We start from the raw sequence: 26,512 nt of genomic DNA on the forward strand, positions 1-26,512 counted from the left end.
AGGGGAAAGCACAAGGGTTTCTGGAATCAGATGAAGCTTTGAATTTTTTTCTCTGTGCACTTTTTGTCCGTCCTTGGCAGATTACCTAACCTCTCTCTGCATGGGTTTCCTCACTAAGTGGCACTAATCAGCACTGCCACTGTTAGACTGTAATGCAAACAGAAGCTATGCTAGAGGGGGTTACCTTGAGTCCTCATTTTCCAGCTTCTCAGGATCAGTGCTTTCCCTTTTAGTAACTCCTGTGTAGCATGAAGGGAGCCCCTAGCTTTCACTTGTGCATTGTTGGGCCAGAATTGTGTGGGTGTGGTTTTAAAAGAGACATGCTTAGTTGAGACAATTTAGAAAATACAGAAAAGGCAAGGTAGAAATGGTCTAAAGCCCTGCAACTTAAAGACAACAACTTTTAATTCTTGTCATATTTTTGTGGGGTTTTACTATTTTTTTCCATGTTTGGAATTATCCTGCAAACATATATTAATTTTGTATCTTGCTATCCTATAAGATAAACATGTACTCCTGTTCTCTTTACATCTCTTTGTGACCATTTAATTGTTATATACTATCCTGTTATTTGAGTGTACTCTTTCCTTACATTTGCACGTTGAAGTTGTTTGCAACTTTTTGCTATTAATATTGTATTAACTATCCTTGTTCATGTAACTTTTTAATGTTTAATATTATTTTCTTATTAAATATCCTTAGAGGCAGAATTTGCTAAATTAAAGAGTAGGAATGTTTTTAAGCCATATTACTTGTGTTATCAAATATTTATTAAATGCTTATTTTTTCTGGCACAGAATGCAAAACATTGGGTGTAAAAATAAGAATTCATCTTAGTTTTTGTCTTCTAGAAATTTTCAGCATAGTGGGGAAAAATAAGATAATTATGTAAAAAGGTACATAACCTTGGAGAAAATTAAATTATTTCCAGATATTAGTAGAAAGAGGTGTCATTAAGTGATAAGATGGAAGTATTTATGTGTGCTGTGGAAATTTCAAAAGAAACAAAACTGTTTACTACATGCTTTGGCTTTATTCATAACGAATTTTATGGTTGGTGTGATGCCATAAAGGTATGAGACTAAGGCCAGGAGAGAGTTGCACAGACTATCTATAAATGGTAAATTTAGGATTTAGAAATCAGATTCTGAGTCCCATATGACCAGCTAAGGACATCTTGCTTTTCTGACAGTTGCAGCCTCTTTGAGGCCTTCTTGATGATCATATTCTGGTCCATAGTCTGCATGGGTTTCCACCCCCCTCCCCCATTGTATTGATGGACTAAAGGGCATGATATAATACACTCAGAATGTGTCAAGTCATTTTTTAAATGTCTCTGATTAACTCTTAATAGTAAAGATTTAGTGTGGCTAAAATGTATCTTCAGAGAATCCAGTCCATAGGAAACAACTTTGCGTTTACAGCTCTTCTCTATCAGGAAAGTGCATATGTGAAAAATATTCAAGTCTAGTTTCAAAGGGCATTTATAATTTTATTACATTTTTAATGGTAATCATTTTTAAGTATGTTTGAGATTTTCTTGTTTTAGTTTACATTTTTAATGGTAATCATTTTTAAGTATGTTTGAGATTTTTTTGTTTTGTTTTAGGTTATAAAATAAGCCCTTGAGATTTTAGATTTCACTTCTTCCTGATTTCTTCTTCTTCTTTTTTTTTTTTTTTTAGAAATCTTCTTCCTATTACGCATGTATGTATAGAAGAAGGAGAAAAGCCCATGGTGATACTGCCTTACATGAATTGGGGGAATCTTAAATTGTTTTTACGGCAGTGCAAATTAGTAGAGGCCAATAATCCTCAGGTGAGAAAAATTTGCCCAAATATCAATAATTTACCAGGAACTTCTGATAGTTTCCTTGAAAGTAGATGTTAACTTTCTTATATATAAACTGTGTAAAACCCTGCAAAAAGGAACTCAAAATGAGCCAGAAGGTATTTATAACCTGTTGATTTAGAGGAAGATGATTTATGATACCTGTTTTGAAGGTTGCACTTTACTGATGCTGAAGTTTTTCCATTTTATCCATTATATGTTTATTTATAATTACCTCAGACTCTCTCTTAACACCATCTCAGTCATTTTCCTGATAACTCTTTGAAGGCACTGATACTAGATCTCCCTTCTAGGAGTGGAAACACACTTGTCTGAGTCATTTGGTTCATATTGTATCAAAAGCCGGTGGTGACTAGAAGTCTGAATTATGGGGATAATTGGATCTGTTTTTAATATCCTTGGCTATAAGATGTCAGTCATCTAAGAGTTTTCTTCTCTTTATTGCTTGTGTACATAGCTGTGGAGCATTTGGTTACATTCCAGGCACATGATGGTAGATGTCTTAAAGCCTAGCTGATGTTTTGTTGCCTATTGTAACTTGTAGCCACATTTAGTTTATTTTAGGGTTTATAATAATGTACTTACTACAGTTGCCAGGAGAAAGTGGCTTTGAAAGCTGTATTGAATATTTGACTTAATACATCAGGACACTTTGTAAATTGACAGGATTAAAGTCAGGTTTCCCAACAAGTTGTTGGAGGCTGTAGCCCATCAGCATCACCTGAGGAAGAATTTCATTCCCCAGCCCACAGACTGGCATGCTGACTCTAGAGGAGTATAGCAGTAGTGAGAGCTGTAGACCATTAGCTTGAAAATGGTCTCCAGAGATCATCTCCTAATCCAAACTATTAGCTTTTAAGAAAAGAACAGGTTATCGAATAATAAGCAATTAAATATTACCTTGAGAATTTGGCATTTATGGAACAGCTGAATTACAGAGCAGCTGCTGTATGTCCTGGGTGTTGGGGAGCTATTCCCAGTATGAGATGAGAGAGGTGGTAAAGTAAATGGTAAGTTACATTGCAGAATGGTAAGACTATAGTAGATACAAATATAGGGAGCTATGAGAACGTATTCTTGGCGAAGAAGTAGCTTTTTAAAACTCTGTGTGTAGGTGTAAAGAAGTATTTTGGGATGGAGTAGGATTGTGGAATAAAATAAGCAGCTGGCTGCCATCATCATTTTTGTGCTAACTGCAAACAATGTCTTTTTTTTTTTTTTTTTTTTTAAACCACAGGCAATTTCTCAACAAGACCTGGTACACATGGCAATTCAGATTGCCTGTGGAATGAGCTATCTGGCCAGAAGGGAAGTTATCCACAAAGACCTGGCTGCTAGAAACTGTGTGTAGGTGTTCTGAGCTCGTCATTGTCATTCATGTTTGGTTTTCTCTGGATTTGAGGTTGTCTCCAGGAGTTACAGTGGGCATTGTGTTGTATTTAAGAGTAACTGTGATCCAAATGTTTTAAATACTCTGATTGTATTTGATGTTCATGTCTTTACTTTTCAGCATTGATGACACACTTCAAGTTAAGATCACAGATAATGCTCTCTCCAGAGACTTGTTCCCCATGGACTATCATTGTCTAGGGGACAACGAAAACAGGCCAGTTCGGTGGATGGCTCTGGAAAGTCTGGTTAATAATGAGTTCTCCAGCGCTAGTGATGTGGTAAGTGCTGGGACTCTTGCATATCAGTAGAATGGAGAACAGGCTTTATGTTTTAACTATTTTTCTATTTGTTTTAATCTAGTAAGTGTACTTCCTTGCTTCTTCCAGCTTAAGGTGACTGTTTGCATCCCTCCTGGCTACATCTCTCTGCTTCATGTTCACATCACCTTCTCCTCGTTTATGTCTATCTCTTAAAACTCCTTCTGCTTGTCTCTGGTAAAGATACATATGATTGCATTTAGGACCCTCCTGTATAATCCAGGATAAGCTTTTTTGAGGGGAGGGAAGGGTTACATTTTTGTTTTTGATTTTTCTCAAGTAATATAAAAAGAGAAAGCAGAGTTTGATTTTAGGTTAGCACACAGCTGTAAATTGAGTATCATTAAGGACCAGTTGTACTATTATTGATATGGTACTAGTTTTGAGGGGTTGCCAGATCTTTATTTAGAAGTTCTGAATTGTAGCTGGAATTCTTTACCAGCTCCTACATTAAGCAAAGCTGTTTTCATGGGGTGCAAATGAGTTTAACTTTGGTTTTAGCACATAACTTTAAAACATAGTATCAGTTAAAGTAGAACTATATGGTTTTTCAAATCTACTAAGAGAGATAATCGTGGCAGAGATAGCAAGAGAAAGGACAAGCAGGGAGGAGAGGAAAAAGCAAGTTCCCCAGTGAACAGGGAGTCCAGTGTGGGGCTGGATCTCAGGACCCTCAGATCATGGTCTGAGCTAAAGGCAGATGCTTAATCAACTGAGCCACACAGGAACCCCAGCATTTAAAATGGCTGTGACCCAAATTCTTCTGGCTGTACTTAGAATGTGATGGTGAGAGTACCCATTGATTTACATTCAACATGGTTAACTCATAAAATGTTCAGATTTTTCTTCTTTAGATTCCTAGTAATTCATTTCTTTTAAAATATATGTGTGTATATATATTTTTTCCTTAAATATCTTTTGCCTTGGCTAATTAAGATTAAAGGAATGGGAACACTGTTCTGTTTCCAATGACTGATAAAAATATTAATGTAAAAATCCATTTTTCAGTTTTCTGGGATTGAATACTTTTTGAAATCTTTTTTTTTCTCTAAGATTTTATTTATTTATTTGAGAAAGAGGGAGAGCACAGGAGAGTGAGAGGGAGAAGGCGACTCCTCATTGAGCAGAGAGCCTGCCATGGGGCTCAATCCTAGGACCCTGAGATCATGACCTGAGCTGAAGGCAGATGCTTAACCATCTGAGCCATCTAGGCAGCTCTGCTTTTTGGAGTTCTTATATTAATACATAAATGTTTAAGATTGTGTTTTAATATTTGTATTAAAAATATGTATGTATAATCATTATTCTCTGTTCCTGCTTTTCCTTTATGGATGGAGTTGGGGGTTTAAAAGCTACAGTTAGGGATCCCTGGGTGGCGCAGCGGTTTGGCGCCTGCCTTTGGCCCAGGGCGCGATCCTGGAGACCCGGGATCGAATCCCACGTCGGGCTCCCGGTGCATGGAGCCTGCTTCTCCCTCTGCCTGTGTCTCTGCCTCTTTCTCTCTCTCTCTCTGTGTGACTATCATAAATAAATTTAAAAAATAATAATAATAAAAATAAAAGCTACAGTTAATATGCTATTTTGGGGCTGAGAAACTTTATACATAGTCATATGCAAAATAAGTAGTGTAATCCCACTCTCACCAGTCTCTACACATGTAAAATAATTTCAGGTGTAAATATAGCACCTAACAAATGATATTATTGCCTTGGAGAGAGTATTTTCTTTGTTCTTTAAAAGATCATTAACATTTTTGTATTTTTTTTATGGTTGAAAGTTCTATGTGATTTGTTTGGAAATACATTAATGTTTTCCATCTTAAAAGTAATACATTGCATCTCTTGCTTGTGTTTTCACAATTTTTACTGGAAGGATTCAGTACTTCAGTATGTCAAGATTCTTATAATGTTAATATCAGCTTTTAACTGTTGAACTTAGGAAATATGCACAACTAGATTTTGACTAGTTATAAATCTCTTTTATTATTCCAAGATATGACATCATCTTAGGCATTCTTAAGAATTTCTGGATATTGTTTTTATTGTTTTCATCACATGTAGGGTACCACCATAGATTTTTTTTGTGTAACTTTCTTTTCCTTTATTTGAAAATAGATTTCTTGATTTATATCTTCTTTCAATTATTTAGGTAATTATAGTAGCTAACATAATTCTGCTGTTAAGAGACTATATCCTATTAAGAGACTCAATGCAATCAGGAATGCACAATTAAGAGTTTCTTTCTTAGTGCTTTTTTGTCTTTACAGTGTTACATTGTGTTTAAAAAACATTTTCTTGGGAAAAACAAGTCAAGGAAATGATTTCCATGCTAATCTTATCAGTATGGCTTGTGGTAATGAGATTCTTTAAGGTATTTGAATAGTTTTTAGGGTGTAAAGTAAATTAAAATATGTTCCTGTGCCTTTACAGTATTTATTTTGTGAACATAAAAGATGACCTAGAAGAAGGAAAGAAATCTATAAAATTATCCAGCTGTTGTATCTACAGCAAAGTGCTTCTTACTACGCTTGTTTGCCCAGTGCCATGGGAGGTCATTGCCACACCCTGAGCAGACTTGAGCAGGAGAAACTCACATTCATAATATGCCCATGAAGAGTGGTCGTTTGAACTACTGTGTGATATCAAAGAGAAAGGTCCAGTTTTCAGAGAATGCTTCTTAGTTGTAAAAGTGTGGGAAAACTTTCTATTTTATATTGTTTCTTTATTACTCATTTTAGAATAATGCTTAGGTTTCCAGCATTTATTTGCTTTCACTATGGTTGCAGGTTTTACACATCAACAAAATCTTAGACTAATTATTTAAACATAAAATTCACATTTTAAGAGAAATAGCATTGTATGGTGACAGATTGTAGCTAACACTTGGGAGTGTAGCGTAATGTATAAACTTGCATAATGAATCGCTGTGTTGTACACCTGAAACTAATGTACCATTGTCAGCTATACTTCAATAAGAAATAACTAAATAAAAATTAGCATTTAGATGAATTACTGTAAAGACATTAAAGAAAAGCCAGAGAGGTGAAAGGATTATTCAGACATTAGGAAATAAAGATTTAAAGTTTAATATTACTAATATTAAAAAAAATTTTTTAATTGTTTAAAAATTTGGATCAGTTGCTGTCTTGTGATCAGGTATTGCCCTTGATGTATTTTCTGTATTAGACTCTCCTTAAGAATAGATGTTTTCCTCAAGAGATCTCGTGAACATCCCTTTTCCTTTCCTTTCTTGTACTTATCATTCTATTTAACATTACCTTCAGATAGCCTGTGTTCTGATGGAGCAGTGTCGAAGCATCTAGTGTAATAGAGGAAAAGTGTCATAGATAGATACATGTGATGGCCTGGTAGGTATCCAATATTTGTTCTTTTCTCTTTTCTAATCACAGATTCTAGGGTAGATACATAGCAGAAGTGGTCTCTCTCTCTCTCTCTCTCTCTCTCTCTCTTTTTTTTTTTTAGAAGTGGTCTGTTTTCAATCATGTATGACACTCTGTGCCTAAAGATTGTTGACTTTTGAAGTTGAGTTAGCAACATGTACTAAATTTTATACCTGATGCAGTCAGTACATTTTATGTATAGTCATTCTATATCTGGGTTCATTTATTTAGCTGGAATAAAAAATATTTCCACAGTGATAAATCTGAGGAGTATTAAGATTTTTAGGTAATAGTTAACCTTGGAAGAACTGCTGAAAGATCCACTTTAAGGGTCATGAATATACATTTATTAATGAGGTCTTAAATTTTAAATAGTAAAGCTTTCTTAAAGTAATATACTCCTTCTTAAAGATGTATATTTCAGTTTTGGTTATTGAAAAAGCCTAGAAACTATGTCTGAAAACTTAAAATTCATAGGATAATAAAAGCTTTGAACATTGGATATTTAGGATGGGATATATATATAGTAAAAAAAAAAAATATATATATATATATATATATATCAGTAAAGCCTGTACTTTGTGCACAGTGATGTCACTTTTGAAAACTTGTGAAAATCAATCAATGTTAGTTAGGTGAACTTAAGCTTTCACTGCTATGAATATTCCTCCATGATATTTTGATCTTCAAATTGAACTTTTTTTTTTACTTCAATTTAGTTAACATATACTGTGTTATTAGTTGCAGAGATAGAATTTAATGATCCATTAGTTGCATACAACACCCAGTACTCATTACATCAAGTGCCCTCCTTAATGCTCATCACCCAATTGCCCCATTTCCCCGCCCACCAGCCCCTCCAGTGACTCTCAGTTTCCTATAGTTAGGAGTCTTTTATGATTGTCTTACTCTGTTTTCATCTTATTTTATTCTTCCTTCACTTCCCCTATTTTCACCTGTTTTGTTTCTTAAATTCCACAAATGAGTAAAATCATATGGTATCTGTCTTTCTCTGACTGACTTCTTTCATTTAGCATAATACCCTCGTTCTATCCACAATATTATAAATGGCAAGATTTAATTCTTTTTGATGGCTGAGTAATATTCCACGGTCGGGATATGTGTGTGTTTGTGTGTGTGTGTGTGTGTGTATACATCTTCTTAATCCATTCATCTGTCAGTGGACATCTGGGCTCTTTCCATATTTTGGCTATTATGGGCATTGCTGCTGTAAACATTGGGGTGCATGTGCCCCTTCAAATCACTATGTGTGTATCCTTTGGATAAATACCTAATAGTGCAATTGCTGGGTTGTAGGGTAGCTCTATTTTTAACTTTTTGAGGAACTTCCATACTGTTTTCCAGAGTGACTGCACCAGTTTGCATTCCTATCAGTGGTGTAAAGAGGGTTCTCTTTTCTCCACATCCTTGCCAACATCTGTTGTTTCCTGAGTTGTTAATTTTCAAAGTGAACTTTTATTTATAGGGAGTTGATAAAGAAAGATCCATACTCCTTCCTCTGGTTTTCAAAGCCTTCTGTTTCTTACCTTACCTTCCTGTTTTAGCTTTATAATTTCCATTGTGCATTTCCTTATATTTTGCATTTCATCCAATCTGGAATTCCTCCTGGATCCAAAGACACAAGTTACTTTTTGCCCTTTGATTTGGTCTTCTTTGGACCCCCAGAGAATTTTGTACTTACCTAATGGCACCTACCACTGATGCCTTATATTTTTATGCATAAGTTATTCTTCCTAGAATGGGCAATGGAAACTCTGCTTTCCTTCTTTTTTCTTTAGCAGGTGTTCCACAGTTACAGACTTGAAATTGATGTACATATATATACCTTTTGGGTCATTTATTTTAAGAACATTCACAGCCAGCTATGTTAATCTTATCCCTGCAGAGCTGTGTACTTGAATTTGTAAAAGGATCCTGAATGGCTCACACTGACCCCTTATCCTCTGTATTTCCATGCTGAATCTCACATTTCTCCTTGTCTTATTCCCACAGACTTGACTTTAGAGATTCCATCTTTTTTGACTATAGTTGTTATTTATGAGTAAATTTATTAATTGACCTTTGTGCACTGAGGCTCCCCTCTTACCTATTAGATATATTGCATAGATATCTACTCTGCCTTTCTTCCTGATGCCCATGTTTCTGAAAACTTCAGTGCAATCTTTGATCTGTACTTTTCTTTAGTTCTGTGGTTGGAGTAAATCTTTTTTTTTTTTTTTTTTTTTTTTATTGGTGTTCAATTTGCCAACATATAGAATAACACCCAGTGCTCATCCCATCAAGTGCCCCCCTCAGTGCCTGTCACCCAGTCACCCCCACCCCCCGCCCACCTCCCTTTCTACACCCCTTGTTCCTTTCCCAGAGTGAGGAGTCTTATCATGTTCTGTCTCCCTTTCTGATATTTCCCACTCATTTTTTCTCCTTCCCCCTTTATTCCCTTTCACTATATTTTATATTCCCCAAATGAATGAGACCATATAATGTTTGTCCTTCTGCTTGGAGTAAATCTTAAGTTAGTGTGAAGATATAACACAGTTGAAGACAATAGGTAGAATATCTGGTTTGGGGAAAATAGGATTGATTTGATATGAGGCATATTGAATTCAGGATATTAATGGATGGAATGCAGGTCTGGAATTCTGGAAAAACATAGAAGTAGGATATTAGAAATTGGAGATCAGCTTCATTAAAGTGGAGATTGAATGAACAGAAGGGTTTGATCCCAGAGGTAGTGAATATATACAGAGGAGAAAGCCAAGGGAAGAATGTAGGGAATATGTAGTTTCAGTTAGTGAGAAAAGAATGATGAATGAAGAATTAAAACAAATTGAATGCTGTGTCATCGAAGCCAAGGAAAGAAATAGTTTCAAAGAGACTTTAATTTGTAAACATACCTGCAGTGGTCAGAAAGGGTGAGGAAATCATTCAGGGCATTTGAATTAGTGGATTTAGTAAATCATTAAGGATAGATGTGATTGTGGGTTTTGTGGGAAATGTTCAAGGGAGGGCAATAAGTAGATTGTCCTTTGAAGAACAGCTATGAAGAGGAGTGAAATGATTTTAGTTTGATGGGATGGCAGGATTAAGTGAGGCTTAATTTTGTTACTTTTCTGGGGATTTTTTGTTTTGTTTTGTTTTTTAATTGGATCCATTTGGTTTGCTTTTTAGGCCAGGGAAACATGGGGAGAAAGATTGGATGTGTGGTTTTTGGAGAGGATGTCCAAGAGATAATAGGTGAATGGGCTCAAGAGGCCAGATAAAGGTGTAGTCTTGGCGTGGGAGGAAGAGTACTTTTCTTCCAGATGGGAGTAAAGCTCTTGAAGGAGAGAGAAGATACAGGAAATTCTTGAAGAAGGATCTCTCATTGGAACAACTTCACATTGCTGAATATATGTGCAGTTGGGGTTCACAGAATGAAGGGGAGGGATAGAAAAACTAAGAAAGACTGAGATGTTTCCACATTTGGTGAAAACTATAAACCCACAGATTTTAGAACTGAACAAACCCCAAATCCAAGAAGCAAAAAGAAACTAAACCACAGGGATCCCTGGGTGGCGCAGCGGTTCGGCGCCTGCCTTTGCCCCAGGGCGCGATCCTGGAGACCCAGGATCGAATCCCACACCGGGCTCCCGGTGCATGGAGCCTGCTTCTCCCTCTGCCTGTGTCTCTGCCTCTCTCTCTCTCTCTGTGACTATCTATTTTAAAAAATAATAATAATAAAATAAAAAAAGAAAGAAACTAAAACACAGTGCATTATAATCAAATTGTTGAAAACTAGTGATAAAGAGAAAATCTTAGAAGCAGCTGGGAAAAAATGTTAATATACAAAGGAAACAAAAAGGATGACAACAATTTTCTCATTGGAAGCAGTGCACAGGAGAAGACAGTTAAACATTTTTAAAGTAACTGTAAGAAAAACTCCTATAAACATAGAATTCTATATCCAGTGAAAATATCTTTAAAAAATGAAGGGGAAATAATGACTTTTTAAAGAAATACCAAAGCTGAAATAATTGTCATAAGCAAACCCACATATAAAAAATATTTTAAAAAGTCCTTTCAGAACCAACGATACTAGATGGAAATATGGAGCTATACAAAGGAACAGAGAGCACCAGAAATGGTAACTATATGCATAAATATGTACTTTTTCTTATTTAAATCTCTTTAAAATAATTGAACATATTTTAGTGCCCCCTCTCTCATTAATAAAATAGAAAATTGTTGAGGAGAATATTTATACTATTAAACCTCAATATTAGAAAAGAAGAAAAGTCTCAAATCAGGGACCTTAGTTTTTACCTTAAAAACTAGAAAAAGATGGGCAGCCTGGGTAGCTCAGCGGTTTAGCGCCGCCTTTAGACCAGGGTGTGATCCTGGAGACCCGGAATTGAGTCCCACATCGGGCTCCCTGCATGGAGCCTGCTTCTTCCTCTGCCTGTGTCTCTGCCTCTCTCTCTCTATGTGTCTCATGAATAAATAAATAAAATCTTAAAAAAAAAAAAAAAAAACCTAGAAGAAGAGCAAATTAAACCCCGGGTAAGTAGGTGAAAAAAAATAATATAGACAGAATTCAGTGCAATATGAAATAGAAAAACAATAGAGAAAATCAGTGAAACCAGTGCCTAAACTGTGAGAATACTTATTTATGATAAATCTCTCACCAGACTAAACAGGAAAAAAGATGTTGCAAATTAACAATGTAGTGAATGAGAAAGGTGATAGCATTACAGATTCTCACAAGTATTTGGTAGTAAAAATATTATGAACTTTTTCCCAGTAAATTCATGCACTTAGGTGAAATGGACAAATTTTTTGAAAAATAACTTTCAGAGCTTAAGAAATTGATGATCTGAATAGCCATGTATCTATTAAGGAAATGGAATGTTTAGTTAAAAACCTGCCTGAAAGAGAAAACTCTGGGTCCAGAGAAATTTTAGGGCACTGGCATTCCAAACATTTAAAGAAGAAATAGTACAAATTCTATACACTCTCAGGAAATTGAGGAGAGAACATTTTCTAATTCATTATATGAATAATACTCCGTTGTGTATATGCCACATCTTTGTTATGCATTCATCAGTAGAGGGGCATTTAGGTTGTTTCCATATCTTGGCTGTTGTGAATAATGCTGCAGTCAACATAGGGGCGCATTTATCTCTTCAAAATACTATTTTCATTTCTTTCTTTTTTTAAAAAAATATTTTATTTATTTATTCATGAGAGACAGAGAGAGGCAGAGACACAGGCAGAGAGAGAAGCAGGCTCCATGCAGGGAGCCCGACATGGGACTCGATCCCCAGGACTCCAGGATCACACCCTGGGCCAAAGGCGGCGCTAAACCACTGAGCCACCCAGGGATTCCCCCTATTTTCATTTCTTTTGGGTATACCTGGTAGTGGAATTACCAGATCTCATGTAGATCTATTTTTAATTTTTTGAGGAACCTCCATATTGTTTTCTTCCCCTAAGTTTTTAAAAAACATAAAAGGATCCAAAAATATGAAGTTCTTGGGAAATATCTGAAAAAAATATGAAATATCTACACAATGAAAACTATAAAACATTATTTGAAAGAAATTAAGGACCTATATAAATGGAGAGCTATCCCATTGTTTATTTATCAGAAATCTCAATATTAAGATGTTATCTCCAAGTTGATCTATAGATTTGACACAATCCCAAAGAAAATTTTTGCAGGCTTTTAATTTTGAGGGTAAAAATTGACAGTTTGATTCTAAAATAGATAAAGAAATGCAGAGAACCTAGAATAGCCAAAAGAGCTTTAAAAAAAAAAGTTGGAGGTCTGATTTAAAGTTACAGTAATCAAGACAGTGTAATGTTAGCATTAAGTTAAACAGACAAGTTAAACAAGTTAAACAGAACAGAATACTTAAAAGTTGATCCGCATATGTATGGGCAGTTAATTTGCAAAAAAGGGCAAAGGCAATTTGGTGGAGAAAGGATTGTCTTTTAAACAGTCCTAGAGCAGTTGGATATGCAGCTACAAAAAAAATGAATTTTGATCCATACCTAGCTCCATATATACAAAAATTAACTCAAAATAGATCAGAGATTTGAATGTAAAATCTAAAACTATAGCAATTTTAGAAGAGAACGTAGGTGAAAATCCTTTGGAACTTTGTGTTAAGGAAAGATTCCTTGGGACCAAATCAAAATCCCTGGGAGAATAAATCAAGCTATCAAAATTTTCAACTTGTGCTCTTTGAAATACAGTATCAAGAGAATGAAAAGACAAGTCACACTCAGAAAATATTTGCAAATCATACACATGTGATAAAGGAAATACATGAAAAATATATAAAGAATTCTTAAAACTTAGTAACAAAAATGGGCAAAATATTTGAAGATATGCTTCACCAATGAAGATATACAAATGTCAAATAAGCATATGAAAGTCAAATTCATTAGTCATCAGAATGCAAAGTAAAACCACAGTGAGATAGCATTACACACCCATTTGTATGGCTAAAATTGAAGACTGAAGTGTTAGCAAGGATATGGAGAAACATAGCTTTCTTATGCTGCTTGCTGGTGGGAATCTAAACATATGGTACATTCACTTTGGGAAATGGCTTGGCAGTTTCTTAAAAAGTAAAACATCTGAAGCACCTGGGTGGCCCAGTCAGTAAGCTTCTAACTGTTGATTTCGGCTCAGGGTCATGATCTCAGGATTGTGAGACCCAGCATGGAGCCTGCTTAAGATTCTCTCCCTCCCTCCCCCTCTGCTTCTCACCCCCCAGAAGCTGAATATACCTACCATATGCAATCACTTCGCTTCTAACTTAATGAAAGCATGTATCCTTACCAGTACTTGTACACAGATGTTTATAACAATTTTCAGTAACTAAACCTGGAAATAATCTAAATGTCCATCAGTAGGTAAATGGATAAACAAGCCACTGTATTCATATAATGGACTACTATTCAACAATGAAAAGAATGAACTGTCAATATATACTATGTCATAGATAAATGCCAGAATCATTATTCTAAGTGAAAGAAGCTAGGCAAAAAAGTATATTGTTTGAATGGTTTCCATTTATATAAAATTCTAGAAAATGCAAACTCATGACAGAAAGCAGATTAATGGTTACTTGGGGATGATAGGGGTGGCAATGGGGAGAGGCAGGAGGGAAGGATTCTAGAGGTGATGAATTTGTTCATTATCTTGATTTGGCGATGGTTGCAGGAATGTATACATAAACCTATATGAGCTTACCAGATCAAGCACATTATGTGCATTTTATTGGATGTCAGCTATACTGCAATAAAAAATAAAAGCTATCTTTGTTATCTGACCACTGCTGCTAACACGTAGAAGATTAATTTCTAAATTTGCTAGATCTTAAGACAAAGATTTGTTTAAAACACACCTTAGATGATTCTTTTAATTAGTCAAGCTGGGAAAGCACTTGGCCCAGATTAAATTAATGGGTCTTTGGTCATCTGAATCCATTTCCATATGTGAGAAGGAAATGCTAGGTTTCTAGTATTAACAGAAAAGTCAGTCATAAAACACTTCATTGTGATGCTTTTATTGTGGTCAGATGGGAGACCCTTTAGAAAAGGATAAAATTCTTTTCTCAGCAGAGTATATAGTATACCGAGGTCAGCCTTGCCTTATAAGTTCCTGAAGTAACAGAATGGAAATCTCCTAATAGTCCCAGCATTAGTTAATATTCCATTAAAGAGTAAAAAAAGAATTTTATTTATATACTTTGACAACTCAATGAGTATATGTTGCTAGTGAAAAAAAGTTTCATATCCTACATATTAAGAAACTATAAAATAACACAAATTGAGAGAAGAGGACTAAGATGAAAAAAAGAACGTTGTTATTCTCTAAATGTGCTTTAAACGGATGTAGCAGTAGCCTTTCATAAAACTCTGGAAAAAACAGCTTGACCTTCTTATTGCCCCTTTTCCAACGACGTCAAACAAAAGGAAATTATAGAATAAGTCTGTCTAAATTTTAAATGGCTTAGTTATCGGAAGACTTTGGAGAGCAGTTTTTCCACAAATCATCTTTTTGCTGTTTGGTCTTGATATTTTTTAAAGAGTTAGCGAGCCAACATATAATTAATCACTTTTGTTGGCTTTTAAGGAAATGAAACTGCAATGTACCCTTCGGGTTTATTGTTCTTTTTTGTGTGTGTTTATTAGGGTTGCAATATATAATAGACCTTAGGTGGGTGCTCAGTGTTAATAATGTGGACAAAACAGTGTGAAAAAAATAATTTTTTAAAGTCAGCTTATATACATTATACTATTTTCATACCTGTGTACCTTCCATATCTCAGATACCAGCAGCATTACTGTGAAAGTCCCTTATAGTCAGAAGTTGTCAGAGTGTACCTCCCTTGTCAGTGAATGGGGTTTGTCCACTGTGTACAATATGGCAGTACCCACTTTTTATTAATTCCCATTGTTTCTTCCTCCAAAATCTGGTTTGGACTGATTATTCCTTATCCATAGCTGCTGCCACAATCAGTGAATAAGAACAGATCCATCTCATTTCATGAAGAAGGGGTAGGAACACCCAGCCAGTTTTATTACTTTTTTCAACTCTATTTCATCAGAGTAGTGCACTATCTTCCATAAAGAAATTAGACATGATTTTTTAAATTAAGCATTACTAATCATTGTCATTATTAAATGTTTACCTAGAGTGTGCTTTTAAGATAGACAAATACCTGGATGTATGCAGGTACCTTCCTTTAACTTTTATTAATTTGAAATCATTTTCCATTTTTAAACCAGTAGTTTTAGGGAAAATTAGTAGGCTCTGTCTCCATGAGATTTTTTTTTTTAAAGATTTATTATTTATCTCAAAGAGTGCGTGAGCACATTTTCAGGGGCAAAGGGAGAGGGAGAGAATCCCAAGCAGACTCTGCACTGAGTGCAGAGTGTGATGTGGGTCTCAATCCCAGGACCCTGTGATCACAACCTGAGCTGTAAGCAATACTCAGATGCTTAACTGACTTTGCTGCCTGGGTGCCCTTCTATGGAGATTTTAAAACTATACATCTGTCCCCATCTGTTCCTCTCTTCCTTTTCTCCCCCGCTCCTCTTCAAAAACAGAGACATCTGGGATGGGCATTGCTCCACCCTAATGATCTGTTAATGAAAAAGATACTAAATTCCAAAGGTTTAACTTTTGGGTTTTGGTATTTAAGAGAATCCTGCCTTTAAATGGAGTTGGGGGATCCCTGGGTGGCGCAGCGGTTTGGCGCCTGCCTTTGGCCCAGGGCGCGATCCTGGAGACCCGGGATCGAATCCCACATCAGGCTCCTGGTGCATGGAGCCTGCTTCTCCCTCTGCCTGTGTCTCTGCCTCTCTCTCTCTCTGTGACTATCATAAATAAATAAAAATTTAAAAAAAATAAAAATAAAAAAAATAAATGGAGTTGGGAGATATTTTTCTTGCCCTGTTTTTGAAAGAGTTTGTGTAGGATTGTGTTGAAAGTTGAACTGTGCCCTCTGTAAAAAATAGGTTGAAGTCCTAACTTCCAGTACCTTAGAATGTGACATTATTTGAAAATGAGGCTATTGCAGATATAATGTTAGGATGAGGTTATGCTCAATTAGGGTGGACCTTAATCCAGTATGACTAGTATCCTTATAAGAAGAGACACAGACATGTGAGGGAAGAATGTTCGTGAAAACAGAGGCAGAGAATGAAGTGCTGCTTCTACAAGCCAAGGCCACCATCAAAAGCTGGGGGATAAGCGAGGAAGGATCCTTCCCCATGAGTTTCAGAGGGTGCAAAGCCCTGGTGACACCTTGATTTTGAATTTCCAGACTCCAGAATTGTGGGATAATACATACTGTTGTTTAAGCCACCTAGTTTGTGGTGCTTCATTGTGGAAGCCTTAGGAAACTAATAAAAATTTGTCCTGTTTTTTTTTTTTTTTTCTTTCAAGTTTGATGGAATTCACTCAGTGAAATACGATGCAGTTTTCTTCGTGGAAAGATTTTTAACTATGAATTCAATTTCTTTTCTTTCTTTTTTTTTTTTAAATTATTTGAGAGAGAGCATGAGTGGAGGGGCAGGGGGAGAGGGAGAAGCAGGCTCCCCACTGAGCAGGGCTCGATTCCAGGACCCTGGGATCATGATCTGAGTCGAAGGCAGACACTCAGCTTACTGAGCTACCCAGGCACCCTGAATTCAGTTTCTTTAATAGATATGGGCTACATAAGTTTTCTACTTATTCTTATGTCTATTTTGGTAATTTGTGTCTTTTGAGAAATTTGTTCTTTTCATCTAAGTTACTGAATTTATTGTCATAAAGTTGAGTCTATTTTTTGATGTAATGATGTTCCCTCTTTCATTTCTGATAACAGTAATTTGTGTCCTTTATTTTCTTTGATTAGTCTAGCTTAGTGGTTCTCAAGGGACAGTTTTGTCCTCCCCATGAGGGAACATTAGGTAATACCTGGAGATATTCTCAGTTATCACACTTTTGGGGCATCTAGTAGATGCCAGGGATATTGCTAAACATCCCATAAGGTACAGGATAGCCTCTCACAACAAAGAATTTTGCAGCCCACAATATACATAGTGCTGAAGTTAAGAAACCTGTCCTAGACTTTACAATGTATACCTACTTCCCATTGTTGTGAAAATTAGATGGAGATAAAGGATTCAAAATGTCTAGAACAGAAGGGACTCGTAAACATGATACCTTCCTCCTCTTCCAGCTTCAGCTTTGTTGACTTCAGGTTCGTGAGTGGCAGTGGATCATCAGGAGTCTCTGCTCTGAGTCTTTTCTGGCTGCATGGCAGTAACTCTGTGTAGATACGTTGCCTGCCCTCTGCACAATCCCTGTGAGCGAGTGTAAGCACAGCTGGGCCAAAATGGGGAGCCCTGGTTGGACCATGAACAAATATTCTTGCCACAGCTTATGATTTCTGTTCTTACCAATAGTTCACATGCTGATTTTAAATAAATCTGATCTTTTACTCAAGCAAGGTTGGAAGGTATTTTTCCAGCTTACTTTCGTCTGGTAATATAAATTATTTGAATGTAGTAAAAACCCATGACATCTTATATTTTACGTAGTTTACATATTTAACTTACTCAGAATGTTCTTCCCTCCAGTTAGGCTAAATTTATACTCATTTTCCACTTCTCAATTTTGCAAACTAGCTATGGTTATTTAATGTAACAGATTTTTCATATTAGGAAAATCTTAGATATAATTAGCAGTTTTGGATGGTTGGTCTTGTAATCAATAGTAAAAACAGTTCTTTCCAAGGGATCTAATTACCTTAGAATATGTAAAATGATATTCATTTTAAACAGTGCCTTCATTAAGATGTTCTTTTCTGTTCCAACAAGAGAAACTAACTAGTTATGGTAGACTTTTTTTTTTTTGTAAATAGTAACTTGCTTTCCTTGAGGGTTGAGTGCTATTTTTGGTTCATACCTGGTCATGGGAAGCAGCACTCTGACAACTGTTTTAAATCTTCCTTCATTGTGTTTCTCCTTCTCTCCTCAGTGGGCCTTCGGAGTGACGCTGTGGGAGCTCATGACTCTGGGCCAGACGCCCTATGTGGACATTGATCCCTTTGAGATGGCTGCATACCTGAAGGATGGTTACCGAATAGCCCAACCAATCAACTGTCCTGATGAGCTGTGAGTTTCTCTGAGCTTAAAAGACATGGGTTTCATTCCCCTTTATGATAGAGGGATAAAAGAAGAAGAGCTAGTGCCCAATTTCATACAGAGACTTCCTTTGGAGAGTAATGACTCTTTGGATTTGAATTAGACTCATGGAGAACCACAGAGTCAGCCAGACTCATTCACTCTTTAACACATTTGAAATTAGAACGTCTTGTAGTTCTTACATTTGTCGTGCTTAGTCTAATCTGAGAGACCAGTAATGTACATAGTAAGAAAATATTGAATATTATGTCAGTTATTCTATGTAGAGTGAGTATCCAACTTTCATTTATACAGCCTTAGTTGTAGAAAGCCTTTCTCATTGTCATCTTTCTTTGCTATTTGGTGTCAACTGATAGGTTAAGGAAATGTTGCAGGCTGAGACAGTTCCTGTTTCCTGTCTTTATCATATAGCTAATCTTCCCATAAAAAGGGAGTAGGGTGGGCAGGAGGCTATTCAGGTGATTGAGTGCACAGATGACTGTGGTCTTGGTTCCTGAATCCCCTGAAGGTTTCTATACCATGGTGTGGTGGCACCTTTTGCACTAATTTTACTGTAGATCCAGGGTGCTTAGAGCTCAGATTAGATTAGTCATCCTCTTCCTCCAAGTTCTTTTGCTCCAAAATCATAGATTATTATTTTGTCTGTGTTTTAGGTATTTATGTGAAATTTCTGTATTTGCTGATGTATTTTGATATGACATCATGAAGAATTGAAATCCACACATAAAATCCAGAAAACTTGTTAGTTTTTTTTTTCTTTCATTTCAGAACTGCCAACATATAGTAATATTCATTCATTTTTAAGTCATTGTCCCCACGCCTACCTTTAGGGAGAGACATAACTGGCATCAAATTGACCAGAAGATTAGGAGTACTGAATCATCATTAGCCCAATTTCTCATTTTTGTCACTCTGCAGATTTGCTGTGATGGCTTGTTGCTGGGCCTTAGATCCGGAGGAGAGGCCCAAGTTCCAGCAGCTGGTACAGTGTCTCACGGAGTTCCACGCAGCCCTGGGGGCCTATGTCTGATTTTACTCTCACAGTCCCATGGCATCAGGAGTACGGTGCCTGTCGGGGCTCACTTGGAACCAGTCATGGATGCTTCGTACGTCATGCAACACCAGCAGAAGCACATTAAGTCTTCCAGAAGACCGTGCCTTAGGAATGCTTTAGAATCTGAGCTTTCTTTTAAAGACAGACTTAATAATGTGGAATATTTTCTAGATATCATTTTTATTAGGTTGAACTGAAAAAGTTTTTGTAAATTTTTTGGCCCCAAATTTTTTAAAACATAGTTACTTTGGACTAGGGGTACATTCTTACAAAATAAATAAACAGTTTTTAAAATTGTTTAAACACAGATACTTGGAATAGTTATCTTAGTGCCAACTGCTTTTTTATTTTTTTACTTCATCAAGGTAATGTAGGTGATTCACCTTTAAAGTTTTGGTGTTTTGCTTTTTTTTTTTATATTTATCATTAGTCTTGGGATTGGTTTGTCTTCAAGATACATTTCTCTTTCTTAAGAAAAGGAAAACAGCATAAAAAGATGTCTGGTTTGCCTCGTGCAGGAAAAGGCAGTATTGGAGGAAGAAAACTTAAAGAAAAGCTGGGGGGAGAAACAACTTAGAAACAGAGGCTGTCCTTTCGTAGGAAACGGCTTCTTTTTTATTTTTTTAATGAAAGTTATTTCTGCTTTCTTATTTTGGGGGAAGTAGAAGCTGAGTTCGTTGAAACCTCTTAAACTTGACAGGAATTAGTATTTCCATAAGCCAGAAATAGGCTTGTGGCAGGTCAGTTGTAAACAATGGTGATCTAATTTATTTTTACTCTCTGGGAAAGGAGATAATACAATTTCAGAAAGTGAAATCATGCTTCTAAGGTTAAGAATCCCTTTTATTGCACCTAGAATAGTGCTATGCACAGAGTGGGTACTTGAGCTGTTCTGGGTAGTGTAAAAAAAAAAAAGTAAACTGATAAATTTTGTGTTTATCTTAAAGTTGGCTTAAGTATAAAGTTCTTTTTTAAGACACTTGAAAAATTAAAGGATTTCTTTTATATTATAGTTTTGAAAATATTGGTCATAAAGAACGATTGGTTGTTTTGGTAAGTCTTTGAACATGTACCTGCTAGGTCAATACCCATGTAGTCAGGCTCCTAAGCCCTAACACAGTTATAGCTGACTCTACTCAACCTCCAAATTCTAGTAAGAAGTTGGGATTGTTGTTACAAGGAAGTGTTAAAACATTGAAACTTTTCTCCAGAGCCATTAAATGAGGGGTATATATGTATTTATGGTTGGTTGTAGTTGGCCTAAGGCAGAGTTGAATGGGCCTTCTAAATAGTTAGGCCCATTGGTGCCTGCCTCTGCTCCCATCCTCATAGGTATATTAGGAAAAATGCATAGCAGTTGGAGGCTTTTGCCATTCTTAAAGAAGTTTTATGAATCAGAACATCTAGAAAAATTACTCACGCAGCACTTGCTCTGTCAAAAGCAGGCCAAAAGCATGTTTTTTCTGAGTACCATTTATTAATAACACTGGTTCTTTGGTTTTATGAAATACTCAGCCCCTTGAATGTCTAGTTTTTTAAAAGCTCTTTGAACAATTTGTAAGTTACAAATGTTTTTGTTCACAACCTGTAATCTTAAAGAAGGCATTCAGTCAACAAATATTTATCTAGTTCTTATGTGTATTATACACAGAGAATGGTTCAATTCTAGTTCTAGCATCCCTTCCAACATTCAGTGCATTCTGTTTTGTGTTTGGGTTATTGCCTTGTTTAGAAATCACAGTTCTTTGTACAAGATCAGTTCAAAAGAAAAAGTGCTGACATCTGACTTCTAACCCCTAATTAGCAGTTGCTCTCAGAGGTGCCCTCAGTTTACTGGGATGTGTGATGCCTTTAACCTTATCTTTTTATGTTTGTAAGCTGTTTGTTTTATGTATGTGCATTTGTTTTAGTAGGTGACGTAAGTCTTTAAATAGATTTTTCTTGCTGAGCCACTTGGAGTCATTGACTTCAATGAAAAGAGCAGTTCTAAGATTTCTGTGGCTGGTCTTCCAATTGTTTTTGCTGTAGGGTATGAATATTATTGAAGAGATTTTGCTGAAAATATACTTTTTATAGGAAAGAAGCAAATTAACAAAGCACTGATGTGGTATTATAAGCTGGCTCTAATGACCTAGAGCTCTATTACAGTCTTTCCTTCCTTATAACACCCCCGTTGTAAGAAAATTTTATTTGTAGAAACAAGGAGGATTGGGTTATTCATTCAATACATGTATATTTATTGAGTGCCTACTTGTATGTCTGGCTTTCAAGATATGCAGGAAGTAGGACAAATGAGGTTCCTCCCTTTCTAGTTTTATATTCTGGTTGGGAGAAACATATAATGAACATAAGTAAGATTGATAAGTGCTATGAAAAACAAAAAGAGCAGTATTATAGAGAAAAACTTTAGGTGTAACACTTAGCTCAGCTTCTCTGAGCAGGTGGCATTTGAGCTGAGATCTGAATGACAAAAAGCTGTCTATGAGAAAATCCAAGTTGAAGGAACATAATTGCAGAGACCGTAAAGCAGGAACGAGCTGCCCTCTAGACTTGGCCGTACCTACTCATTTTTCAGCTGCTGCTGTTGCTGCTGCTGCTGCTGCTGGAAGAAGAGGACAGAGACTGGTGTGGCTAGAATGTAGTTATGGATGGGAAGGTACCAGATGAGGTCTGAGAGACAAAGGAACAGAGAGCAGTAGGGCCTTGTAAGCCACGGTGCATATTTTATTCTAAATAAAATGGAATTTTTCATTCGGGATTTTTTAAAGTAAGGAGGTGACATGATCTGACTTGTCATTTAAGAAATACTATGCCAGGTCTTTTGTAAAGATTGAATTGTAGGGAGGCAAGGGGAAAGTAATAAGACTCTTCAAGAAACTATTGGATAGTTTTGGAAAGACAGTGGTTTGGGCCCAATTTAGGCAGTGTGGGCGATTGGAAGGGGCAGATTGGAGGCACGTTTTGACAGACAGGACCTAGATGGATGTTGGAGGGTTGGATCGAGAATGAAAGAGAATAATCGGATGACTAGTTGGTTTGGGGCTTGAGCATCTGGATGTATGGCCAAACTATATACTTAGATGGAAAAAAACTTCAGAAGGAACAGTATTTTGCTTTGGCAGAGGGAATGAATCAGTAATCTGTTATAGGCCATGTTTGAGTTGCCAGTTGGTTATCTAAGTAGAGAGATGAGAGTCTACACCCCAGGGAAGAGTTCTCATTGAACATATTAATGTAGGAGTGTGACATGTAGACTATCTTTAGAGTCATGGTACTGGGTAAACTTACCTCTGGAGAGAGTTTAGATGGAAGGGCATTTTAGGACTGAGTCCTATACTCTTTAGTGAAGGAGGAAAAGATAACCAAAAAAAGGACTGAGAAGCCACTGTAGTTGGAAACAGCAACAACAAAAACAGAAAAAGAGGTGTCATGGAAGCCCAGGAAAGTAAGTATTTCAAAATCGAGAAAGAAGCCTCTATGGGATTTGGCATTATAGAGGTTATTGACAAAAGCAGTAGGAATTGGAGCAAGCTGAAATATGATACAAAGTGGGAAAGAAGAGACCTTCCCTGCTGTAGTCAGTGCTATTGAATAGTTCTGTGATGAAGGGAAATGGAGCTGTTAACTACAGATCAAAGAAGTATTTGGGGCTGTGGGTTGGGGGACTGGAAGGAGAGCATGTTTGTTTTCCAGGCGAAGATATAGCACCGCAAAACGTTTCCAAGGCTAATTGGAATGATCCAGTAAAGGGAAGAAATCCCTTTGGGGGTATAGGACACTTTTTTCTTGTCATTTGGTCTACAAAGTGTAAAAGACTCTCTACTCTAGCCCCAGTCCCTTTGGTTGTGGTAAAGGCTATGTTTTTATTGGGGGGAAAATGTGAAGGGACAGGGAGGTAGTACACAGATTTTAAATGTTTCCATTATATGAAAATCAGCCCCTGTTGAGTTCACTTCCTTAGGACTTCAGACCCAAGGTGGTCATCTTGCTTGCCACCATAATCTTTTGCCCCATTGCCTCCATAACTTCTGGACTTGCTTTGGCCCTTAACCAACCCACCCACCCACCCAGCCAGCCTCTGCCAGAGTACTGCTTTTCTAACATAGAGCTACTATCCTGTTTACCCTCTTTAGCATTTTCCCAAAGCCTTCGGGATAGAATTCTGAACTGTCTAGAAGTCTCCATTCTTTGCAGTTTCACCTCCTGCTTCTTCACCAACTCACTGCTTTCTGTCTGCACGCAATGTGCCATTTCATGTGTCCTTTCCTTTGCATGTGCTGCTTTTAGAGTGCCACACTCCACTCCAGATCACCGAGGCGCCCAGAAGACTGTTCTGACACCTTACCCTGTTCCTCCAGGCTTTGTAGTTACTTTTCAGCCTTGTTCCTGGGTTTGTACTCAGACAAAGGTAAGATGTAAGCTTATTTTTACCACTTGGCTGTGCATTCCTTGAGGATAGCGATTTGTATGTCACTCATGTCTAAATCTCGTATTTGCTTAATTAGTGCTTGACACGTGGCAGGGCTGAATATTTAATGAATTGAGTAAAAACATCTTTTTGCATGCAAGCAATTAAGTTTTAAAAAAGTCTGCTGATTATTTAAAAGCATTATCTCTTATTTAAACTACTCTTATGTTATCAGTGTGGTATTTTGGTATTTATATGCAACTTTGAAGAGTTTAAGTTTTATGTAATACAAACCAATATAGCATAAAATAAAGAGACTGGTAGGGAAGGCTATATCACACCCCACTGGGGGCTTAAAAGGAATTCCCCCCATCCCTTGGCCACCTGTCACTTCATTTTTCCTGCTTTTTCTTTGGTCACAGGAATAATTAGCCCAATGGCATATTGTTTCACATTTCCACAAGGTCAACTTTATTTGGAGTTCTATATGAAAATAGTTATCCCAAAGGAAATAATCCATTGACTTTCGTGGTAGGATGTTTTCCGGGTCTGCCCCTCATGCTCATCACTTCATATAATAAAAAGGAGGTGATATAATATATGAAGCTAGAAAGGAAAAATACTTATTGCTTATTAAGCTAATAATTTTTGTTCCTACATTCATTTTTGTGCTTCATATTTTAGGGTAACATTGAACTTCAGAACACACGAACATCCTACATAAGGATGTATATATATTTTATATATAAGTGAACTGAATCTGCAGGCCTCTGTTTGCTCTCTGAGTACTGTTCTTTAAGGGCTTAATAAGAAATGTCTCCTAACCTTTCAAAGAATAGATGTTAGAGACTTACTAAAAAAAAAGAAAAAAGAAAAAGAAATGGGAATGATATTTGAAATTATTTTTTGAGCAAATAATAATATGCCATTTGTTTATACTTGGTTTATCCCATATTTCAAAACTAAAGCATTTCTTCTTAGTGATTTATTTTTAGAGAGGGATAAGCACTCCTATGGGGATATATCAAGATTGGGGAAAACATGTATGGTTTGAAAATAAAATAACCATTTACCCTTAAAGAAAAAAAGAGAGATTAAATCTCACTTCGTGGTGCCTGAATGTTACATTTGGAATCAACTTTTTTGCACCTTTCTGAGTCTACTTTTTTGCTTTTTGTCTTCTTAGCTTCAAGAATAAGCACAGGCTGATAGGAATGCATCATAAGGTATAGAATTTGGCTAGAAGTGATAGAAATCTAACTGTAATCACTTAACCAAATACACATTTGTTTCTTTCCCATAACAAATCCAGAGAGAGGTAAACCAAGCTGGTATAGTGATTCTAGGATATCATCTATTACCTGGTCTTCTCCGTTTTTGCCGCTCTGCCATCTTCAGCATGCTTTTGCTCTCAGTGGCCTCCCCACCCCAAGGCCTAGACCTAGTAAGAGGGCAAAAGGATAAAAGGCAAAAAGTCATGAGTTAGCTGAGTTCTTTTTATGACACTATTAACTTTTCCATGGTATATTTCCACCAACATCTTACTGGCCAGAATTGTAGCACATGGGCAGCAGTTAGGCATTGTGGGAAATTAGATTTTATTGGGCTTTTTTTCAACAGCTTTATTGAGGTATAAATCACATATCACCTATTTAAAGGATACATATTAATGATTTTCATTATATCCACACTTTTTTTTTCATTTTTCATTCCAAACAGAAGCAGAATTCATTTTTACCATTCCAAACAGAAACTCCATACCCATTAGCATTTCCCACTCCTTGGCAACTACTAATCTACTTTCTGTCTCTACATTTGCCTATTCTGGACCTCTTTATAAATGGAGTCATGAAATATATAGCCTTTTGTTTGTAGCTTCTTTTACTCGACATAGTGTTTTTACAGTTCATGTCGCAGCATATATCAGTACTTACTTCCTTTTTATTGCCAAATAATATTCCATCACATAGATATATTCTCTTCATCATTGTGTGAGTGTATACTATTCATTCATGAGTTTATGCATATTTGAGGAAATTCTGTTTTTAATTGAGCATATTCTGACCCTGAGCAAAACTGGGTTTGCATTAGTACGGAAGCACCATCTAGTTGTCTATGGGCAGCTAGCAATGCCTGTCTCAATGCAGAAATGGAGTAATGGACTGGAATCTTGTCTCCTGTAACAATATATTTAATGCTTCAGAAGTTCTGTCAAGTATGAGAGGAAGCGCAGTAATTGGGAAGTTTTAATGAAGGGAATGCCCAATCAGCTTCTTTTAAGGTTGGTGAGTACTGCCGTGTTTGAGGAGAAAGCCTGATAGGGATTATTACCTAAACTTTTAACCTCTATGTCCTGAAAACCTGCTATTCTCTATGAT

General features: G+C 36.4%; 1 protein-coding gene across 5 annotated transcripts in view; it reads left to right on the top strand.

Moving 5' to 3' along the window:
• Nucleotides 1-20,033, top strand: part of RYK (receptor like tyrosine kinase) — an 88,781-nt gene extending 68,748 nt beyond the window's left edge. For all 5 annotated transcript variants that reach the window (XM_072792674.1, XM_072792675.1, XM_072792676.1 and 2 more), the window contains exons 11-15: nucleotides 1,686-1,818; nucleotides 3,089-3,198; nucleotides 3,362-3,521; nucleotides 18,506-18,642; nucleotides 19,591-20,033. In XM_072792674.1, coding sequence (XP_072648775.1) covers nucleotides 1,686-1,818; nucleotides 3,089-3,198; nucleotides 3,362-3,521; nucleotides 18,506-18,642; nucleotides 19,591-19,702 — 652 coding nt within the window. In that variant the 3' untranslated portion in view covers nucleotides 19,703-20,033. The remainder of the gene's footprint in view (nucleotides 1-1,685; nucleotides 1,819-3,088; nucleotides 3,199-3,361; nucleotides 3,522-18,505; nucleotides 18,643-19,590) is intronic.
• The last annotated feature ends 6,479 nt before the right edge of the window (nucleotides 20,034-26,512 follow it).

Source organism: Canis lupus, chromosome 22 (genome assembly GCF_048164855.1).
Source record: "Canis lupus baileyi chromosome 22, mCanLup2.hap1, whole genome shotgun sequence".
In the NCBI taxonomy this organism is placed as follows: domain Eukaryota; kingdom Metazoa; phylum Chordata; class Mammalia; order Carnivora; family Canidae; genus Canis; species Canis lupus.